The 18,661-nt window shown below is 37.4% G+C and overlaps 1 protein-coding gene across 1 annotated transcript; it reads left to right on the top strand.

Annotated features, from left to right (window-relative positions):
• Positions 1 to 209: 209 nt before the first annotated feature.
• On the top strand, positions 210 to 3,329 carry FOXQ1 (forkhead box Q1). The gene has a single exon (XM_023496372.2). The coding sequence runs from the start codon at positions 504 to 506 to the stop codon at positions 2,043 to 2,045; it is 1,542 nt and encodes a 513-aa protein (XP_023352140.2). The 5' UTR covers positions 210 to 503; the 3' UTR covers positions 2,046 to 3,329.
• Positions 3,330 to 18,661: the final 15,332 nt, after the last annotated feature.

An 18,661-nucleotide genomic window follows, 5' to 3' on the forward strand; every position in this document is an offset into this window, starting at 1 on the left:
TGACGAAATTTGAAAACACTCTCAGTCTGACAAACTCAACCCGAACCAGAAGTCTGGGTACTAGGGCCTGCGTGCTCTTCCCTCCCCCTTCAAGGAGTACTCACTCATTCCTCTGACTGGAGACAGCACCTTTACGTCCACACACCTTAATACAATCACCAGTCCCTCCAAAATTCATCGGAAGAAGAATCGCTTTGTCCACTAAAACGCAGCACTTTTCTCCTAAGAAGGAAAGGGAAGAAGCCGCAGACAGGCAAGACAGATTCCGATATCTCGGCCACCTGCAAATTACTTCCTCTGATTTCTGTCTCCGGTGTCCGGGGGAGCTGTCCGAAGGGAAAGACAATACAGGTGGGCAGGGAGAGGACATAGGAAAAGGGGACTCTAAAGAGACAGAAAGGGAATAAGAGGAAAGAGAGGAGGGAGAGAGAGAGAGAGAGAGAGAGAGAGAGAGAGAGAGAGAGAGAGAGAGAGAGAGAGAGAGAGAGAGAGGTGGTAGTGGGATGAAGTTAGAGATCTTCATCCCTCGCACCTCCTACGAGGACAAGACGACTAGCGACCTGGAAGGCGCAAGCGGCAGCCGTGTCCAGTCATCGCCCCTCTTGGCTACGGGCGAGGATGATCTGGGCTCTGATGAGGACTGCACAGCTAACAGCCCGTCTTGCAGCAGTCTTGCAGGGGAGCTGGCGACGGACTGCAGTCACAGCAGCAGCAACAGCGGAGGAGAAGGGAACGGGGGCGGCTGCTCCAGGGAAGACCCCTCGTTGGCAGTCCCGGCTTCTGAAGGCGCTTCCACTGAGCCAGAAGGAGACTCCATCCCCAGCAGTGGCGGCGGCAACCCCAGTGGAAGCAATTGCGAGGGAGGGGGCGGGCGAAGCAAGCCCTACACCCGACGACCGAAGCCCCCTTACTCTTACATCGCGCTCATTGCCATGGCTATTCGCGATTCGGCCGGGGGCCGCCTGACCCTAGCCGAAATCAACGAGTATCTCATGGGCAAGTTTCCTTTTTTCCGAGGCAGCTACACTGGCTGGCGCAACTCAGTGCGGCACAACCTCTCGCTAAACGATTGCTTCGTTAAGGTGCTGCGCGACCCCTCCCGCCCCTGGGGCAAGGACAACTACTGGATGCTCAACCCTAACAGCGAGTACACCTTCGCTGACGGGGTCTTCCGCCGCCGCCGCAAGAGGCTCAGTCACAAGGCAGCGGCGCCCCCGTCCTTACAGCCCGAGGAAAACGCCCCCAATGCAGCGGCCGCAGCCGCTGCGGCAGCTGTGGTAGCTGCTCACCCGGCCGGCGCCGCCCGCCTGCTGCTGCCGCCGCCGCCTCCTCCTCCTCCTCCACCACCTCCTCCTCCTCCCCTGACCTCGGTGGGCCGTGTCCCCGGCAGCGGCGGTACAGGCTCAGCGTCTTCTTCTTCCACCTCCTCCTCGTCCCTGTCTCCGTCCTCCTATTCCTCAGCCTGCAAGGAAGAAAACACGAGCCCCGCGCGCAAATTTTCCAGCTCCTTTGCCATAGACAGCATTCTCAGCAAACCCTTCCGCCGCGGTGGAGACCAGGGCACAGAGACTCGCTCTTACTCCCAACCCTCGAGGCTACTGTGGTCCGCCGCAGCCGCCGCCGGCACTTCTTCCTTACCGGGCTCTGCTGGATACCAGACCTTAACTGCCTTCTCTGCAGCCCCGCACCCCCAGCAGCAGTCCCCGCTGTTCCCCAGGGGAGGTGCTCGGGCTGCCGCTACAGGCGGGACTCTGTTGCAGCTATACGCATACGGAATGGGCGAACCCGTTCTCCTGGAGACTAGAAGGAGGGAGACGCCTCTGGCTCCGGCTTCCGAGCCTCGTACAGAGCACATCCAAGCGCCACAGCTTTTCCTCTCACCTTCCTTCTCCCCTGAAGCCCAGGCCAAGGCGTTCCGAAGCCCGCTGATTGCGGGCAGTTCACAGTTGTACTGCCCCCTCCGATTATCCGGAGCCTTACAAGCAGCCTCGGGATGCGGCCCCAACACTTACCAACCTTACCCCATGGAGACTCTTCTCGCCTAAATGGGAAATTGTGGAGTGAGAGAAGGTGGTGGTTTCTGAGTTGAGGAATGGGAGGGGGAGAAAAGAGAAAATCTGAGCTCTGGGTTTTGCTCTCTACCCAGAAATTTAACAAAAACAAAAACAAAACAAACAAAAACCCTGAATTTCACGTGCCTTAAAGCCAAATGCATTTTCAACAGATGTTTTTTACTTAATTAGTCCAAAAGACTGTTTTATTTTGTCATTTAATGGTCCAAAGCGAATCTTAATCATTGCTTTAAACTACTTGACTTTTCCTCTCTTCTTTACCCAGAACCCCTTCAATTCTAACCCCTTTATAATTAATTCTCCCGTGATTTTTCCTAGGCAAAAGAAATTTGCAACTTGATCAGGGAACAATTCCATAAAATATATGATGAGACTACTGTTTGGGGAACATAGGGCCCCACTCTGTGTATGTATGGTTGCATTTGCTGGTGTGTTTGTGTGTGAGAATGTCAGAGTTTTTAGGTCAGTTCTCTGCTATAAACCAATGCATCACTGTGCCAAAAGAACGAAAACTGCATAACTGTAACTGAATTTGTTGATGGATTTTCTAGTTAAATTATTTATATTAAAAAAAACTTTTTAATTGAAAATATTGCAGGTAATGGGCTACAGCTTTATCTGTAGTTCAGTGATATCTAACTGTAGCCCTTTTGGGACTAAATAGTTCTTTACAAAATTAGCATTATAAATTATGTTGAGTGCCAGGGCCACTGCCCCTGAAAAGCAGGTGTGGTTTTTATTTTTAATGTTATTTTATTTGTATCTGTGTACATACACTGTGTAAATTTTATAAAAGTCAGGCATATGCTTATTTTTTAATAAAATTCACAAAACAACAGACTACGTATGGTGTGTATATCTAAAGTACCAGAGATTGTTTAGGTCAAGTGATGAGATCCTACCCTGTTCTGGAATAAGGAAAACCCAGAGTTTTAGGGGATACATTTCTAGTGTAGTCCTGCCTTCTTCAAATGAGAAGCTTTCAGGTTATTCAGAGTTTTAAAAGGCTTTATATTCTTTAACTCTCTGTTTCCTCCACACACACACACACACACACACACACACATACTCAGAAATACATTCCAAGTTGTGTGTCCCAAAACAAGGAATGTTTTGCCTGGGATCATGAGCCTTTAAGCCAACTCATATCTAATGGGGAAGTTACTATTATACCTCTTAGAATAATCCTTCACTCCCCATCCCTCCCCTCCAAAACCTAAAAGAATTGTAGTGTGTCTAGGTCCCAACACACTGAAGACTCCTCCAGGATTTTAAGTGTTTCTCCAATGCAGAGTAATTTTGTCAAAATTAAAATGTTTGCTTTTTCAGGAATGTAGTATTTTAGCAAGATGTGTGAAAACTTTCTCTTTCTTGGTTTTCCATTCTGTGAAGATTTAAAATGCCAATTTTAACACAGGCTCAGAGTCTTCTTCTTCCACCTCCTCCTTGTGAAAGACAGGTTTGATCATGGAAATTCAGAACTATAGAGAAATTTAGAGATGAAAATACTCAAGAGCTGGGGGAGATGCAGAATTAAACCTCAACATTTATTTGAAATCAGTTAGGAAGAGGTAGGTTAACCAACAAAATCACATCCAAAGACAAAGAACAGGATAGACAAATAGTAATAATAACCTTAGAGATTAAATGAATTTTAGTTTTAAAGGATTAATGTAGGAGAACCGGTCAAGTACCTATGCACCTGTTTCTCAGTAAATCTGAAGATAATATTGTTCCAGTATTAAAAAAGTGTTAACAAATAAAAGGATTAATAAATAAGGGATCTATATTGACTGTAACTGTCACCATTGCAAAGAGACTCAGACATTGTCCCACCTGTTCATACATACCTAATATATATGCCAAGTTGCTAAAGCAGAACTAGAATATTTAATACTTTTTTTCTCTTAGTGAAGAAGGAAAGGCGGTTATAATGTTCTAGGTTACTGCCTTTTGACACAAATGAAGAAACACTTTTATCCCCAGTTGTAGCTGCTAGTTTTAACTGGTTTATTTACTAAGTATAGTTCATTGAAATCACCAGACTAATATAACTGGTTTGTTTAAATAGAGCTTGAAATTTAAAAGAGCAATATCAAATTATAACATAATCAAAGATTATTTAAGGAGAAAAAATAAGCTGAGTTGAGAGAATATTAGCAAAACTGAATTAATGAAATTACTAGATCACTAAATGTAAATCCACTTTCTATCTGTCCTGCTCACTTACAGAAGAATGTTGATGCTCAGACCGCATTGAAGAATTGATCTCAGGATAATGGAGATGGGAAGGGGAATCTCTTATCTTTCACCTAAAATAAAAACAATTAAGGTGTGTTATTTTGGTTGGAATTATTTGCATAAGTGATTTCAGTCTTTTTCATTTGTAAACATAATGTGAAAGAAAAGTAAATTTGTTCAAATTAGCTTTCTACCTCTTTGTGGAATTAGCCAACTAATGCTGCCTGAGCTTTACCTTAATTTTTTTGGTTTGATATAGATGTAGTTTTGTGTTAAATTCAAGAATTAAATTTTTGTAACACAAGAAGCACAATGTATATACCACACACACATATAAATGAACAAAGAATATAAAATACCAAGCAGAAAGTAGACTTTTAAAAAGCAGAATTGTTTTATTATTATTATTGAGGGTTTTCTTAAGCACTCACTGATTTTCCTACTGCTTCAAGCCCCAGTCAGGATCACCTAGCTAGTTAGCACTGTGAGGTTTTCTAGACAGAAATTTCACAAAACGTAAATTGAGAGATGAATGAAATCTCAAATATCATCTGGTCCAGATACTATGAACTTTGTTCCTATCAAATAAACCACTTCTAGTACCTTAAATTTTTTTAATTATATGTCATAATTTTAATAAATTAAAATAACTAACTCTGGAGCTTGTTGGGGGGGGGGGGGATGATGAGAGAAACACAAGGAAAAGTCTACAATGAATTTTCCACTTTTGTCCCAATCCGCTGTCGAGCTTTCCCACCTTCCCTTAAATTCTATTTTTCAGTCTTTCAATAGAGTTAGTTCTCTATCACCAGAAATCAGAACGATGTCACCAAAATTCTGTTATGATTAAAAAGAACTTTACAAATGACATTAATAGTCAAAGATTTTTCAATTGACTTGTATTTATTAAAATTTTATAGCAAATTCTTCTTTTGATTATTGTCTTAAAAGTGGGAATTTCTCATAAGAAGCCTTTTTGATTTCTAGGCATTGATGGGAGTAAAGGGAGTCCTTTAAAGCAATTCTCTTATGCCTTGGACAAGAAATCCCTTCATCAGAAGGAATTAAAGAAAGAGTTTGTCTGCTTGAGAGTCCAGAAGCTATAACATACAAAATGTTCGGTAGGATGCAGTTTCTATCTCTGACTTCAACTGATTCCGGGGTCGATTCTTCCTCTCCCAACACAGGAGGCGACGAGGGGGGATGGAGAGAGAAGAGGGAAGACTTCTCGGACTTCAGCGCTGACAGCCACGGGTTGGCATGCAGGCACTCGGCAGGACGTACAATTTGGGAGAATGGGCTCCCCTGGGGATCTGGGCTGTAAATCAGGCGACCTGTCAGACCTGAGAGACTGAGATGAATGGGGGGTTGGAGAAGGGACGCTGAGCGCACCTGTCCAAACACCCGGCAGCAGCAGGCAACCACAGAGCAGACACTTGACCACGGCGGGAAGTATGGGGGATGGTGGGGTGGTCTGTTTGGTTTGGGAGGCTTGGTTGGAGTCATACCCCAACCCCAACGTCAAGATAGGCCCACCAGCTGAACGAGCAAGCGGGCGAGGGCAAAGAAAGCAGAAGGCAAATAAGAAGCAGAGAAGTCTGGATTGTCCTAGGATCTGGCAGGTGTGTCAGTCAGCTCTCCAAAAAGTTTCTCCTGCCTTTCTTTATAGTAGTACTAGTCAACTTGCACCCGGCTGTTTAGAAGGCTTCTTTATCTTTTCAGGAAACGGGGCTGGGCTGACTAGATGGATGCTGTTCCTCCTCAACCTCTACTTTCCCTATTGTCTTCCCTGAATTTTTCCTCTCTAAGAGCCGGGAAGAGCCAATTGTCTGATAGCTTTGTAGGTGGAAACATTTAATCAATTCTTAGAGGCACTATGCATGTGCTTCATTGTAGCTCCCCACAATTCCCTTCTCTCCATTGCACTCCAACCTGATTCTTCATAGGTGGGTAGAAATAGAAGACACAGGATTTGGGGACAGGAGAGGAGGAAAGTCCAGTTTTAGAACTCTTGCCTTTGCCAGACTTCTAAGATGTCTCCTTGACTGATTGCAATGATTTACAAAGACAGGTGCAATTCATTTCAATTTGGCCAACTACTGTAGAGTTCCTCTTCTATTAAGGGCACTATGCTAATAGATGATTGAGATTTGCTCCCTACTTTTACTGAGCTTAAATTCTAGCTGTGGACAATTCATAAGGGGAAAGTAGAGGGATTTCCCCCACCCCCACCCTGCCTCTGGGCCCCTGACTATGGCTTCACTTAATTGTATTCCAAGTAACCAAATTCTCCTTCTACTTCAAAAATGGTGTTAAAGAGTTGATTAGAGATCATCTAATCCTTTTATTTCACAGATAAGGAAAATAAGAACTAGAAAAATTAAGTGACTTGTCTAAAATTACAAAGGCAGTCAGTGGCCAAGAATTCAGATTCTTGAGCCAACAACCAGTTATTTTCTCACTGTACCATATGTAGCTAGTTATCATAAACAATGTGACAAATGTAAAAGAGAGATTTAAAAAGGACTATGATACTTCAAGAAAAGAAAGATAATTATAACTAATATAATCAGGATAGTCTTCCTGGAGAAAATTGTGTTCGAGTTTAAATTTTTGGCCAGGAGGCACTTGAGGTTAAAATGACTTGCCAGGATCACAAAGCTAGTAAGTGTCAAGTGTCTAGGACTGGATTTGAACTCAGGGCCACTGTTCTATCCACTGCACCGTTTAGCTGCCTCTAAATTGGAGAGGAATTCAGGAATTCAAGGTGCTGAGGAAGAGAGTTCTATCTGGTCTCATAGCAACCTGGAAATGAAATAATTTCAATCCAGGGTGTTTCCAATCATATATAACCAAACCCTTGCCTCTAACATATTGTCGGGCATACTGTAAGATTTTAACAAATCTTGTTGATTGATTAATTGAGTGGTTTGTGGAAAATAATCATCAGGATTATTAGACCTTAGAGCTGGAATATTCATTTAGCTAAAGGAAGGAGAAACAGGATAGATGTCGGCTTGTATTATTCAGAGAAATACTCCACTATACTTTGCTAACATTCTCACACTCGGACTGTTCCTAACAGAGAAAAGAAAAGTTTCTATCATTACTGAGAAAAGTGAAACTAGAAGAGATCCTATGAGTGTTTTAGAAAGAACTTCACTTTGATTTCATTTTTCTAATTTTTACCTGAATTATTTTTGCACTATAATTGTTTATATATAATACTCCCTTCTTCACTATAAGCATTATAATAACTTGAACCTTGTCTTACCTTATTTTGTATCTAATCCAGCATGGGAAGGGGCCACACCCCAGCAAAACCATCTGGGCAGACGGGCTAAACCAGGCTGAGGGCAACTGACAGGGCTCAAATCTATCAGTGATTTAAGGGGATATTTACTCCAAAAATGTGCCAATTTCCCCCAACAGAATGGGCAGATGAGGACAAGTTGTTCCAATAGAGCTTGGTTAGACATTGAAGATACACCAAGGTCATCCACTGCATCCTGAGAAACTTATTGTGGATGATTGAGTCATTGACTATCACCTTGATTTTTGTCTTGCCATTGGTCTTCCATAAATCTGGAAGAGAGAGTGACATATATGACCTTGTGTAGCTCTCCCTCACATAAATCCAATTCTCAATCAAATCAAGACCTCACCCTGTGATGTCATTGATCCTCTTCAAAAAGGAAGGATGAACATCAATAATAATAATAATCCAGTGATCAATGTAGTGCTTTGTATATAACTTTAACAAAGTTGTTAAATTTATGTTCATATTCATGACAGCCAACTTTGACTCCTTCATAACTGTGTTCTTCATTATTAGAGACATAGCATAATGTAGCACATAGATAGCTAGAAAAGTGAGGTTCAAATTCTTCCTCTAGAACATATTATAAATTTCAAAAAGTGCCCAATTGACAAAGAGAAGTTCCTCATCTGTCAATTTCCTATACCCTAAATTTCAGGATGTAGTCCTCAATGCTAGGCAAACAGGGTTCCCTAAAGCTGGGAATAATTCATGATTGCTTCTCATTTATTTGATTAAGGTATATATAAGTGACACAAAATCTTATGAAATTTGCTACTTTGGGCATTTTGTGTTTATGGAAAGTTTAAAATGTATGTGTCCCAGGTAATAAGATTGTAGAATTCAGGACTTAGAATCAAGAAGAAATCTGTTTAAATCTTTCTTCCGACACCTACTAGTTATATGATCCTTGCCTTGGCTTCTCCATCTGTACAAAATGAAGTAGATGGTCTTTAAGGCTCCTTTTAAATCTATAACTTGTGATAAGTATTCTTGCTAGGAAGTAGTATATATCCCAAATACCTATGTTTGACTGTTACTTTAGTGAAAAGCAGTAGTGGGGAAAGGGATGGAGATTTTAGAATGAGTAATTTTCCTCTGGAGGGAGCTGGGTGCAATGAGGAAAGTATTAGAATTGGAATCAGACCCTGGATTCAAATCCCATTTCTGCTACTCCTACTGTAACTTTCAACAAGCCATTTAAGCTCTCTGGGTCTCAGTTTCCTCATTTGTAAAATGATGTTGGTCTACTAACCTAATGTCCCTTCTGCCTCTGAACCTATTAACTCATGTTCCTCCAGTGCCATGTCATTATAGACTGGCCTGGGATGAAACCCTAAATCAAGCACTGCCTCACCTGAAGAGTGATTGATATAGTGATAGTGAATTTTAGTGACTGATAAATTTTCCTATTTTAAAGAAAAAAAAAATTTAAAGCACATCCACATAACTACCATCCTTCTTGGGCATTAATGGACTTTAATAAGTTATTCCTTTGTAAGTGTGAATGAGAGCATTCCAATGCTTTGCTATTCAGGTTTGGCATTATCCCAATGCTCATACTTTCCTCAATACCCTACCTTAGATCACAGTAGCTTATCTATACTATAATCCTAGAATTTAAATTGTGAATTCTTTCCTTCCTACCCTGCGGTGTGATTATTTCTTGCTTTCAAACAGTCTGGTGTTATTGAGTAATCCAAGGAAACCATGGATTTTCAGCAAAATATTGATTAACCTTTAGCCTAGTTTACTAATTTCTAATACTGACAATAAGCACCGCCACATTTATTTCTATCTGTATGAACAGAAGACTATAATCTAAATCATCAGAACACTAATTCTCCCTGGATTTAAAGTAATCTCTCAAATTGGCAAAGATCCTGATGTCATGAAAATTTGGCTATCATGGACTCATTTTGGAGCTATTTCTGTCCTGCATCATTAAGATGGATAGGTTATTAAAAGTGAGTGTTGTTCTTGTCAAAGACTAATCAACTGCTAACTTATGTGTTTTTTTGAAGAGAGAAATGGATCAGCCTTCATTTTTGGTGAATCACAGCCAAATGTAAATATTAACACAATCCTATATTTTCTTTACCATTTTTGGATCCTCCACACCTTTCTTTTCAGGAAAAGTTTAAATTAGACAACTTATTATAACTTCATAGCCACATCACATCTGTTTGGAGCCCAAAATAAATATAAATGTACATCTCTGACATGTATTTGTTGTTCCTGATAACCAATTTCCAGCTATTAAGGCAAAAAGTAGAAAGAATTGTGCCCTGCTGTATTTTTTTTCCAATTGACAAAATATCTATAACTACTCAAATCATTCAAGGGTTCCATTCAAGAAAGAGAATTCAGTGGAATGAGAATCAGGAGTTCTAGATCCTTCTCTATATTCCTCTCTTCCTCCCCAGCTATCAGGTTCTGCTAATAAAGAGCTATTTGTTTCTCAGATTCCACATCTACAAAATTTAAGGCTAGCATTAATGTTCACTTAGATACCTTTCACCACCCCGGTATCACCTTCCCTGGATATTACTTCCCTGGACTACTTTGCTAGACACTACTTGTCTCTCCCTACTGGAGTATAAGCTTCTTGAAAACTATCATATATATATATATATATATATATATATATATATATATATATATATATATATAATCCCCAGCACCAAACATAATGCTTGTCATATAGTAAGTACTTAACAAATTCTTTTTTATTTATTTATTTCTTCTCTATATTTTTATGATTACATAAAAATCCTACATTATGTCCAAAAAGACATATAAACAATTTTTTACTCCTTGCTCAATTCTTGATCAAGCATAATTTTAGGAATGCAGATTCATATAATGTAAAGCTAGGAAATACTTAGAGATCATATAGTAAAAATGATGATTTTGTAAGGGGTATTGTAAGGATCAAAGACTTCCCCAAAATCACACAACTCTGAACACACACCCCAGTACACACATACCTAATTAAATATTTCCAAGATGATGAATAATCATGATGATCAAGATAATGATCATAGAAAGATACTTGTAATTCTGAAGATTAAAAGAGATATATTATTATTATTATTATTATTATTAGGCTTTGGGAAACATTTCTTTTTTTATTTTTTTATGATAGCTTTTTATTTGCAAGATATATGCACAGGTAATTTTTCAGCATTGACAGTTGTAAATCCTTTTGTTCCAACTTTTTCCCTCCTTCCCCCCACCCCTTCTCCCAAATGGCAGTTGACCAATACATGTTAAATATGTTAAAGTATAAGGTAAATACAATATATGTATACATGTCCAAACAGTTATTTTGCTGTACAAAAAGAGTTGGACTTTGAAATAGTGTACAATTAGCCTGTGAAGGAAATCAAAAATGCAGGCGGACAAAAATAGAGGGATTGGGAATTCTATGTAGTGGTTCATAGTCATTTCCCAGAGTTCTTTCGCTGGGTGTTGCTGGTTCATTACTGCTCTAGTGGAATTGATTTGGTTCTCTCATTGTTGAAGATGACCACATCCATCAGAATTGATCATCATATAGTATTGTTGTTGAAGTATATAATGATCTTCTGGTCCTGCTCATTTCACTCAGCTTCAGTTCATGTAAGTCTCACCAGGCCTTTCTGAAATCATGCTGCTGGTCATTTCTTACAGAACAATAATATTCCATAATATTCATATACTACAATTTATTCAGCCATTCTCCAATTGATGGACATCCACTCAGTTTCCAGTTTCTGGCCACTACAAAGAGGGCTGCCACAGTCTTGCATATGCAGTAAAACAGATATTTTAATAAATAGCTCATCAATGCACATATTCAACTTATATCAGATAGTTTGATGTCTTGGGAAAGAGTAAGAGAGAAAGAGAGAACACAAAGTTTTACAAAAATGAATATTTATAAACTATCTCTGCATGTATTTGTAAAATAAAATACAATTAATCTATCTTAATATAGTGCCTTAGGTAATTAGCAATATCGAAATTAATTTTAAACAACACTCAGTGGCTAGAAGTCGATAGCACTACATCCTTTTAGAGATGAAAGGAAGATTAAAGGTCATTTATTCCAATCTAAACCCTGAAAGATTCTCTTCTATACTCCATCAGAGAAATAGCGATCTCATTTTCCTTAACACTCTCCACTGAGGGGGTCCCCATTCCTTCCTGAGAAGTACCCAGTATAAATTGAGACAGTGCTAATGGTTACAAGGCTTTTTTTTGGCATCAAGCCTAAATTTATCTCTTGGCAACTTTCAGCCACTGCTCCTAAATTTTCTGTCTTCAAGAATCATACAGAACAATGCTAATCCCACTAGATAAACAACAATGTTTCTAATACATTAAAATTGCTATACTGTTCACTCCAGGAATTCTTGTCTCTGGACTTAACATCCCAAATTCCTTTAACTGATTTTCATATGGTATAAGCTTGAAGCCTTTCATATTACTCCTTTGAAGTATCTTCCTCAAATATGGTACCCAGGACTGAGCACAACACTTCAAATGTACACTGAGCAATGTGGAGTACAGCAAAATTCTCATTCCCTTCTTACTGGAAGCTATTTCAAAGTAGCCTCAAATCCCATTATCTTCTTTAGATACCATATAACCCTGCTGGCTCCTATTGAAGTTGTGGTCCATCAAAATCCCCAATTCTTTTTCAGATAATTTAATTCTAATTATGTTTCCTCTAATCCAGTAAGATTTGTATATTTATCTCTACTAAATTTCATCTTAAGACCTATGTCCTTTTTTTTTAACATCCTATCTTTCTTATTCATTGCATTTAGCTATCCCTCCCAGCTTTATGTTGTCAATACATTTGATCAGTAGCCCTCAACCATATTATGCCCTTAACCAACTTATTATAAAACACTAAATAGTGTATAATCAACAGTAGTACATATATGCCTATATATATGTACACACACACACACACACACACACACAAATGAAACCACCAAAATTCATTTCTTAGTTCACAAATGGCAATCAGTGAGAGAAATATCTGGATATTTGGATAATACATGATAGTACTCTCAAGCTCACTGTAGTCAGGGTTTGGTTTTCATTTTTCTTTTATGCCTAGAACTCAGTATAGTGCCTTACACTTAGTGAGTGCCTTATAAATGATTGTTGGATTGAATTGGAGAAGAAAGGGTAGAAGAATATATAATAGGAGAGGGAAGGAGAAGAGAAAGGTATTATTTTAGGGAAGAAAAATTTGGGATGCACAAAAGAGGACCAATTTATAAACAAATAAAAGAACCAAATAATGAAATGTCTTAAAGGAGACATGATTAGACTGAAGATTATTTGAAAAAAGAAACAGGGTAAACTATTAAGAACATTTTCATTCAAAAAACTGTTAGGTTCATGAAAGCTTTAATTCAGACCCAGCAAAAGTATTGCTGACAATGTTTCCCTGAAGCTTTCTGATTTCTCTTTGGAAGCTTATGTTTTACCAGAAAGTGTCAGATATAAGTAAAATTGTACAATAAGCATAGCTTATCTCTGTCTCCATTTTCTCTTTTCTTCATTATTTCATCTCCTTTGTGGAATTCTTTTAATATGCGCGCACACACACACACACACACACCACCACCACCACTACCAGCACCCACTATCACTACCACCTAAATTTTTATTCTCTTTACTCTTCTACTATTTTTAAAAAGACAATCTCAAGAGGGAAATAACACATATTATAATCACAATGCGAATGAGATGATCTCACCCATAAAGCAGAAACAGATAGCAAAATGGATTAGAAACCAGAATCCAACAAAATGTTGTTACCGAAGACACCTTTGAAAAAGAAAGACATCAGTTAACATAAAGGACTGAAGCACAACCTAATATGCTTCAGCTGAGCTTTAAAAAATGGCATGAATAACAAAAGCAAAAGCAGATCTAATTAAAAGAAATAATAAAAGAAACTACATTTTGATTAAAAAAAGTTCCAAAGATAATGAAGTAATATAAAAATTTTACAATAAATTTCTCTGATAAAGATCTCATTTCTCATAGTTAACTGATTCAAGTTTCTAAAAATAAAAGCTATTCCCCAACTGATAAGTAATCAAAGCATATAAATAGGTAGTTTTCAGAAGAAGAAATTGAAACTCTCTATAGTCATATGAAAAAATTCTCTAAATCACTATTGATCAGAAAAAGGCAAATTTAAACAACTTTGAGGTACCACTTAACAGCTATCAGAATTGACAAATGCTGGAGGGGATAAAGGAAAAGAGATACACTAATAAATTGTTGGTGTAGTAGTGAATTGGTCCAAACATTCTGGAGATCAATTTGGAACTATGCCTAAAGAGTCATAAAATTGCATACCCTTTGATCCAGCAACACCACTAGAAGGTCTGTACTTCAGAGAGATCAAAGGAAAATGAAAAGGACCTATCAATACAAAAATATTTATATCCACTCTTTTAATAGTGGCAAAGAAATTGAAGGGATGCTCATCAATTGGAGAATGGTTGGACAAGTTGTAGCATACGATTGTGATGGAATACTATTGTGCTAGAAGAAATGATGAGGAGTGGCTTCAGAAATAGATGGCAAGATCTTTATGAACTGATGAAAAGTAAAGTGAGAAGAACCAGGAGATCATTATGCACAGTAACTATGAAAAACTTGGCTATTCTGATCAATACAATGATCCAAGACAATTCCAAAGGACTCATGATGAAAAAATACCTACAGATAGAGAACTGATGAACTCTGAGTTACTAAAATATAATTTTCTAACTTTCTTTCTCTTTTTTGCAATATGTAACATGGAAATATATTTTGCACGATTTCAAATGTATAATTGATATAGTTTCACTTCATATTGCATGGAAGTCATGATAGGAAAGTGGGAAAGAAGCTGAAACTCAAAATTTAAAAAGAATGTTAAAAATAAATAATAAACTTTTAAAAGGAAAAATCGATCTCCAGAAAGATCCTGATAAACTCATTCACAGGGAAGTGTAAACAATGTATATTGTTTTTTGTGGTTTTTGCTTGGAGATATTTGCATTTCAATTGAAGACAAAGTCCCTTGTTTGACAAGCCAAAAGAATGAAAATCTAATTTTAGAATTTGAAAGATGAGCAAGGAACAAGAGGTATTTTGTGGGGGCAGGAGAATCCTTCTAATTTTTCTTAACTCACACCAAGTAGGCAGCTACTCATTCTATTCACAAGATGTACTGCTTACCAAAGGTAGCTTAATGAACAGTATCACCACCCATAACTTCATCATCTACAATTGTCATAGTCCTATGATGGAAAGTAAGCAAAACTCACAATTAACCATTAAACTATAATCTTTCTTGGACTGAGATAAAGCTGAGCTGAGAGAACATGGTACTAGAGAAGAGAAATTAATCAAGACAATTAAAAAACACATTCATTGGACAAGAGGAAAAATAGTATAGTAAGAAAAATGCTTAACTCAAAATCAGAAACCTGGGATCAAATCCTATTTATTGAACTTATTGATTGTATGCACAAGTAACATTACATCTATGAGCATCAGATTGCTCTCTGTAAAATGGGGATAATAATGTTTGTAGTACCTACCTCATAAGGTTATTGTGAAGATTAAATAAATAAAATATGTAAAGAAATATAGATTCTCATTATTCTAAGACAATTATGCAAAACCTATGCCTAGTACATAATGTTCCAAGACCTTCCAAAATGAGCTGCAGAATGATATTCAAAAAATAAAAATAAGAGCTGATATTTATATGATATCTTTAAAGTTTGCAGTGCTTTCCAAATATTTCATTTAATCCTCACAACAACCCTGTAAAGTAAATAGTACAATCATTGGACAGTTGAAAAAACTTTGAGTAATTAAATGAATTGTTCATGGTCACATAATTAGCAAATGTCAGAGGTGAAGATGTGGAATCATACATAAGTAGCTAGATAAAATCTCTTCCTCTTACCTCTCTACATATATAACTACACACACAGACACATATGCACATAAGCATCACCAAAAACATGTGCCAACCTTTAGTGTCTCTAGTCATAAAGTAGTCCAATACAGAGATATTGTCTCCCACAGCCTTTTCTGTGGGTTTTTGTTTAATCTTTTCTAATTCTCTATTCACTAATTTAAGAAATACCAGGAAAATCTTGAGCAAACATACTTTTGACCCCTTGCAATAATTATTCATGGTCTTCTATATGAAGCAAGGATATGGTTATTATTCCTCATATTTATTGGCTGCACCCTTTTGAGTAATAGCCTCTAGGGCCATTTACAAGTATAATAAAAGACATCATTATTGCTAGGAGCCAACAAACTGAGTGTTACTTACTTCAGTAAGAGAGGCTCCCAACATAATTGAAAAGAACACAGACTTTAAAGTCTGAAGACTTAGGGTGGAATACCAGCCCCATGACTCATTACCTGAGTGTCTTTAGGCAAATCAGTGCCCCTGAGTTTCCTCATCTGTAAAGTGAAGAAGTATAATAAATGATGTCTAAGGTCCCTTACATTTCTAAATCTATCAAGTCAAGTCAAATAATGTTTATTCAGCATATTTGAGGCACTGTGCTAGGTGCTGGGGCTCCCAAAATAAAAATGCAACAGCAGCCCCTAATTGCAATGAACTTTTATCCACCTGGGATAAAGGAAATGGCATAAGCACAGATAAGGATGGTATAAGGAAAACTAAGGGGAAAAGAGCACTAATAGCCAATGAAGGAGTGTTGATAGTGGAACAGGAAAAGCTTCATAGAAGAGAGACCACCTCACCCTTCCTGATGGAGAAGTTGAACCTTAGAGGAAGATAAAAGCTTCTGGTGTTCTATTCTATAATTAATAAAATTATTTATAAAGCTCTTAAAGATAAGGGCCATTTCTTGTATTTCTTTTACTTCAAGGGCTATTGTGCTAAACATTCAGTAGCTACTTATTAAATCTCATTGACTTGACTTAAAATCCTATATCAATTAAGTGGAATTATGTATAGTCCAGTGTTCTCCCAAAATATAGCCCGAGAACCATTAGGGACCTAGAAAAGATATCTAATCAGCTACCTCCTTCTTCTCTTGTAGTTGTATATACACAAACATGTTCCAACTAGAAATACTCCACAAGTTCAGTCATCAATAAATCACAGTTTTGTTTACCTTGGGAGCTAGAAATGCTGGTCTCACTACTCAGAAACTATCTCAATGAGTCAAATAGAGATAGCTACATCTTTCAGACATGGTTGTTTGAACTGTAGTGATAAAGAAACAGTCATAGTATAGCCTAGGTGCAGGACAAGTAAAGGGTTGCTTCTGACGATTCCCATGAAGGGCACCAAAAACCTTACTCCTAGAACTAGTATTCAGTGATACCAGTTCACTTCACTAACTTAAACAACAAAAAGGATTTTGTTGGTAAACAACAAAAATAGTCACAAAGCTTAGTGATTGAACAAGTCACTTTACTCAGTTTTGCCTTAGTTTCCTCATCTGTAAAATGAGCCTGAGTAGGAAATGACAAACCTCTACAGTATCTTTGCCAAGAAAATCCCAATTGGGTCATGAAGAGTTGGATATGACCAAAAGAACTGAACAACAACAAAAATAATTCTCCAGAAGGTAGTTAATGACACTAATATACATACAAAGTATATGTTATCATACTTATTTTGCTCAAATGGATGTTATTATTTTTCTAATAAAAATGTAGATGGTTCCAATTTTATGATTCTATTTGGAGTTAGACAAATTTTGCTTTTTCCTAAATTCTTATGCTACTTTCAAGCTCTTTATTTTTATACTTTAATAATAGGTTGTAAGTATGATTTAAGTGGTTTCTAATCTTCCTGCTAATAAGTACTGAAATTTCTTCTTTCAAATTATGTCTTTTAGTTTTACTAGCCATAGGGCATATTTTGCTTTTGTGTATATTGAGAGTAGTCATTTTTTTGTCAGTGAATATGAAATAAAACTAGAATCTATAGTCAATGTAGAGATTTTAAATTTAAATTTTTGCTTCAAAATTCCATTTATAAAATTATTTTTATTAAATCAATTACTTGTTAGTGAAAAATGCACAAGAACATTATGAAGACTACATATAAATGACTTCTATTTCTATCCTTCCTCTTATTTCTCCCTGTCTTTTACTCTAAAAGACTGAAATAGGAGATCATTAGAGCTTCATGGAAGAGATAAATATTCTTGGGCAGTTTTAAAGGGAAGTACAGGAAAGCCTTTCTTTTCTTGCTCTTCTTTACAAGATAGTTACTATATGGAAAGACCGAAACAGAATTCAATGGCTAGAATGATGGGAAAAATTAGAGCTTACACATAAATGTAAAGTTTACACTTGGGTTAAAAAAAATCAACTGCATAAGCCCAGGATAGGGATGGGGTAATGGCAAGACAATAGTTTTATGAAAAGAATTTCTTGTGGCTTTAATGAACTGAAATCTCAACATGAGAATATCGCCACAACAACCAAAAACACCAATGCTATGCTAGCTTGGCTTGAGATTCACAATGTGCAGATTGATGCATGTGATTACATAGATGGATGGATGGATATTCTTTCTCCTTGCAAACCTTAAAATTATTGCATAAATGTTGATTATTATTTTTATTCGTTGACTATAATTCTATAAATCATTATATGAGATCCCACAACATGGTTGTGTTAAACACTGATTCTGCATAATTATTTTAAAATAAATAGACTTGATGATTCTACTGTAGTGCTTTAAGGTTGTCAAAGTACACTATGTATTTTGCTCATTTATTCTTCACATCTAAAGTACTATGTTCAATTCTCAGTTTCATATTTTAGGAAAGATACTAGAAGATGTGAAGAGATTGCAGATAATGCAATGCAAGGACAGATTGGAAAAAGAAAGTCATATGTGGGAATAAGGTTTTAGTAGAGGAAGAGGGAGAGTGATACTTTTCTTCAAAATTTTGTTAGGGTTACCATAAAAAAGAGAGATTCAACTTGTTCTGTTTGGTCACAG

The sequence above is a fragment of the Sarcophilus harrisii genome, chromosome 1 (genome assembly GCF_902635505.1).
Source record: "Sarcophilus harrisii chromosome 1, mSarHar1.11, whole genome shotgun sequence".
Lineage (NCBI taxonomy): Eukaryota > Metazoa > Chordata > Mammalia > Dasyuromorphia > Dasyuridae > Sarcophilus > Sarcophilus harrisii.

Bases quoted from the DNA above. Each gene is read 5' to 3' on its own strand.
- FOXQ1 (XM_023496372.2), top strand. From the start codon at position 504: ATGAAGTTAGAGATCTTCATCCCTCGCACCTCCTACGAGGACAAGACG.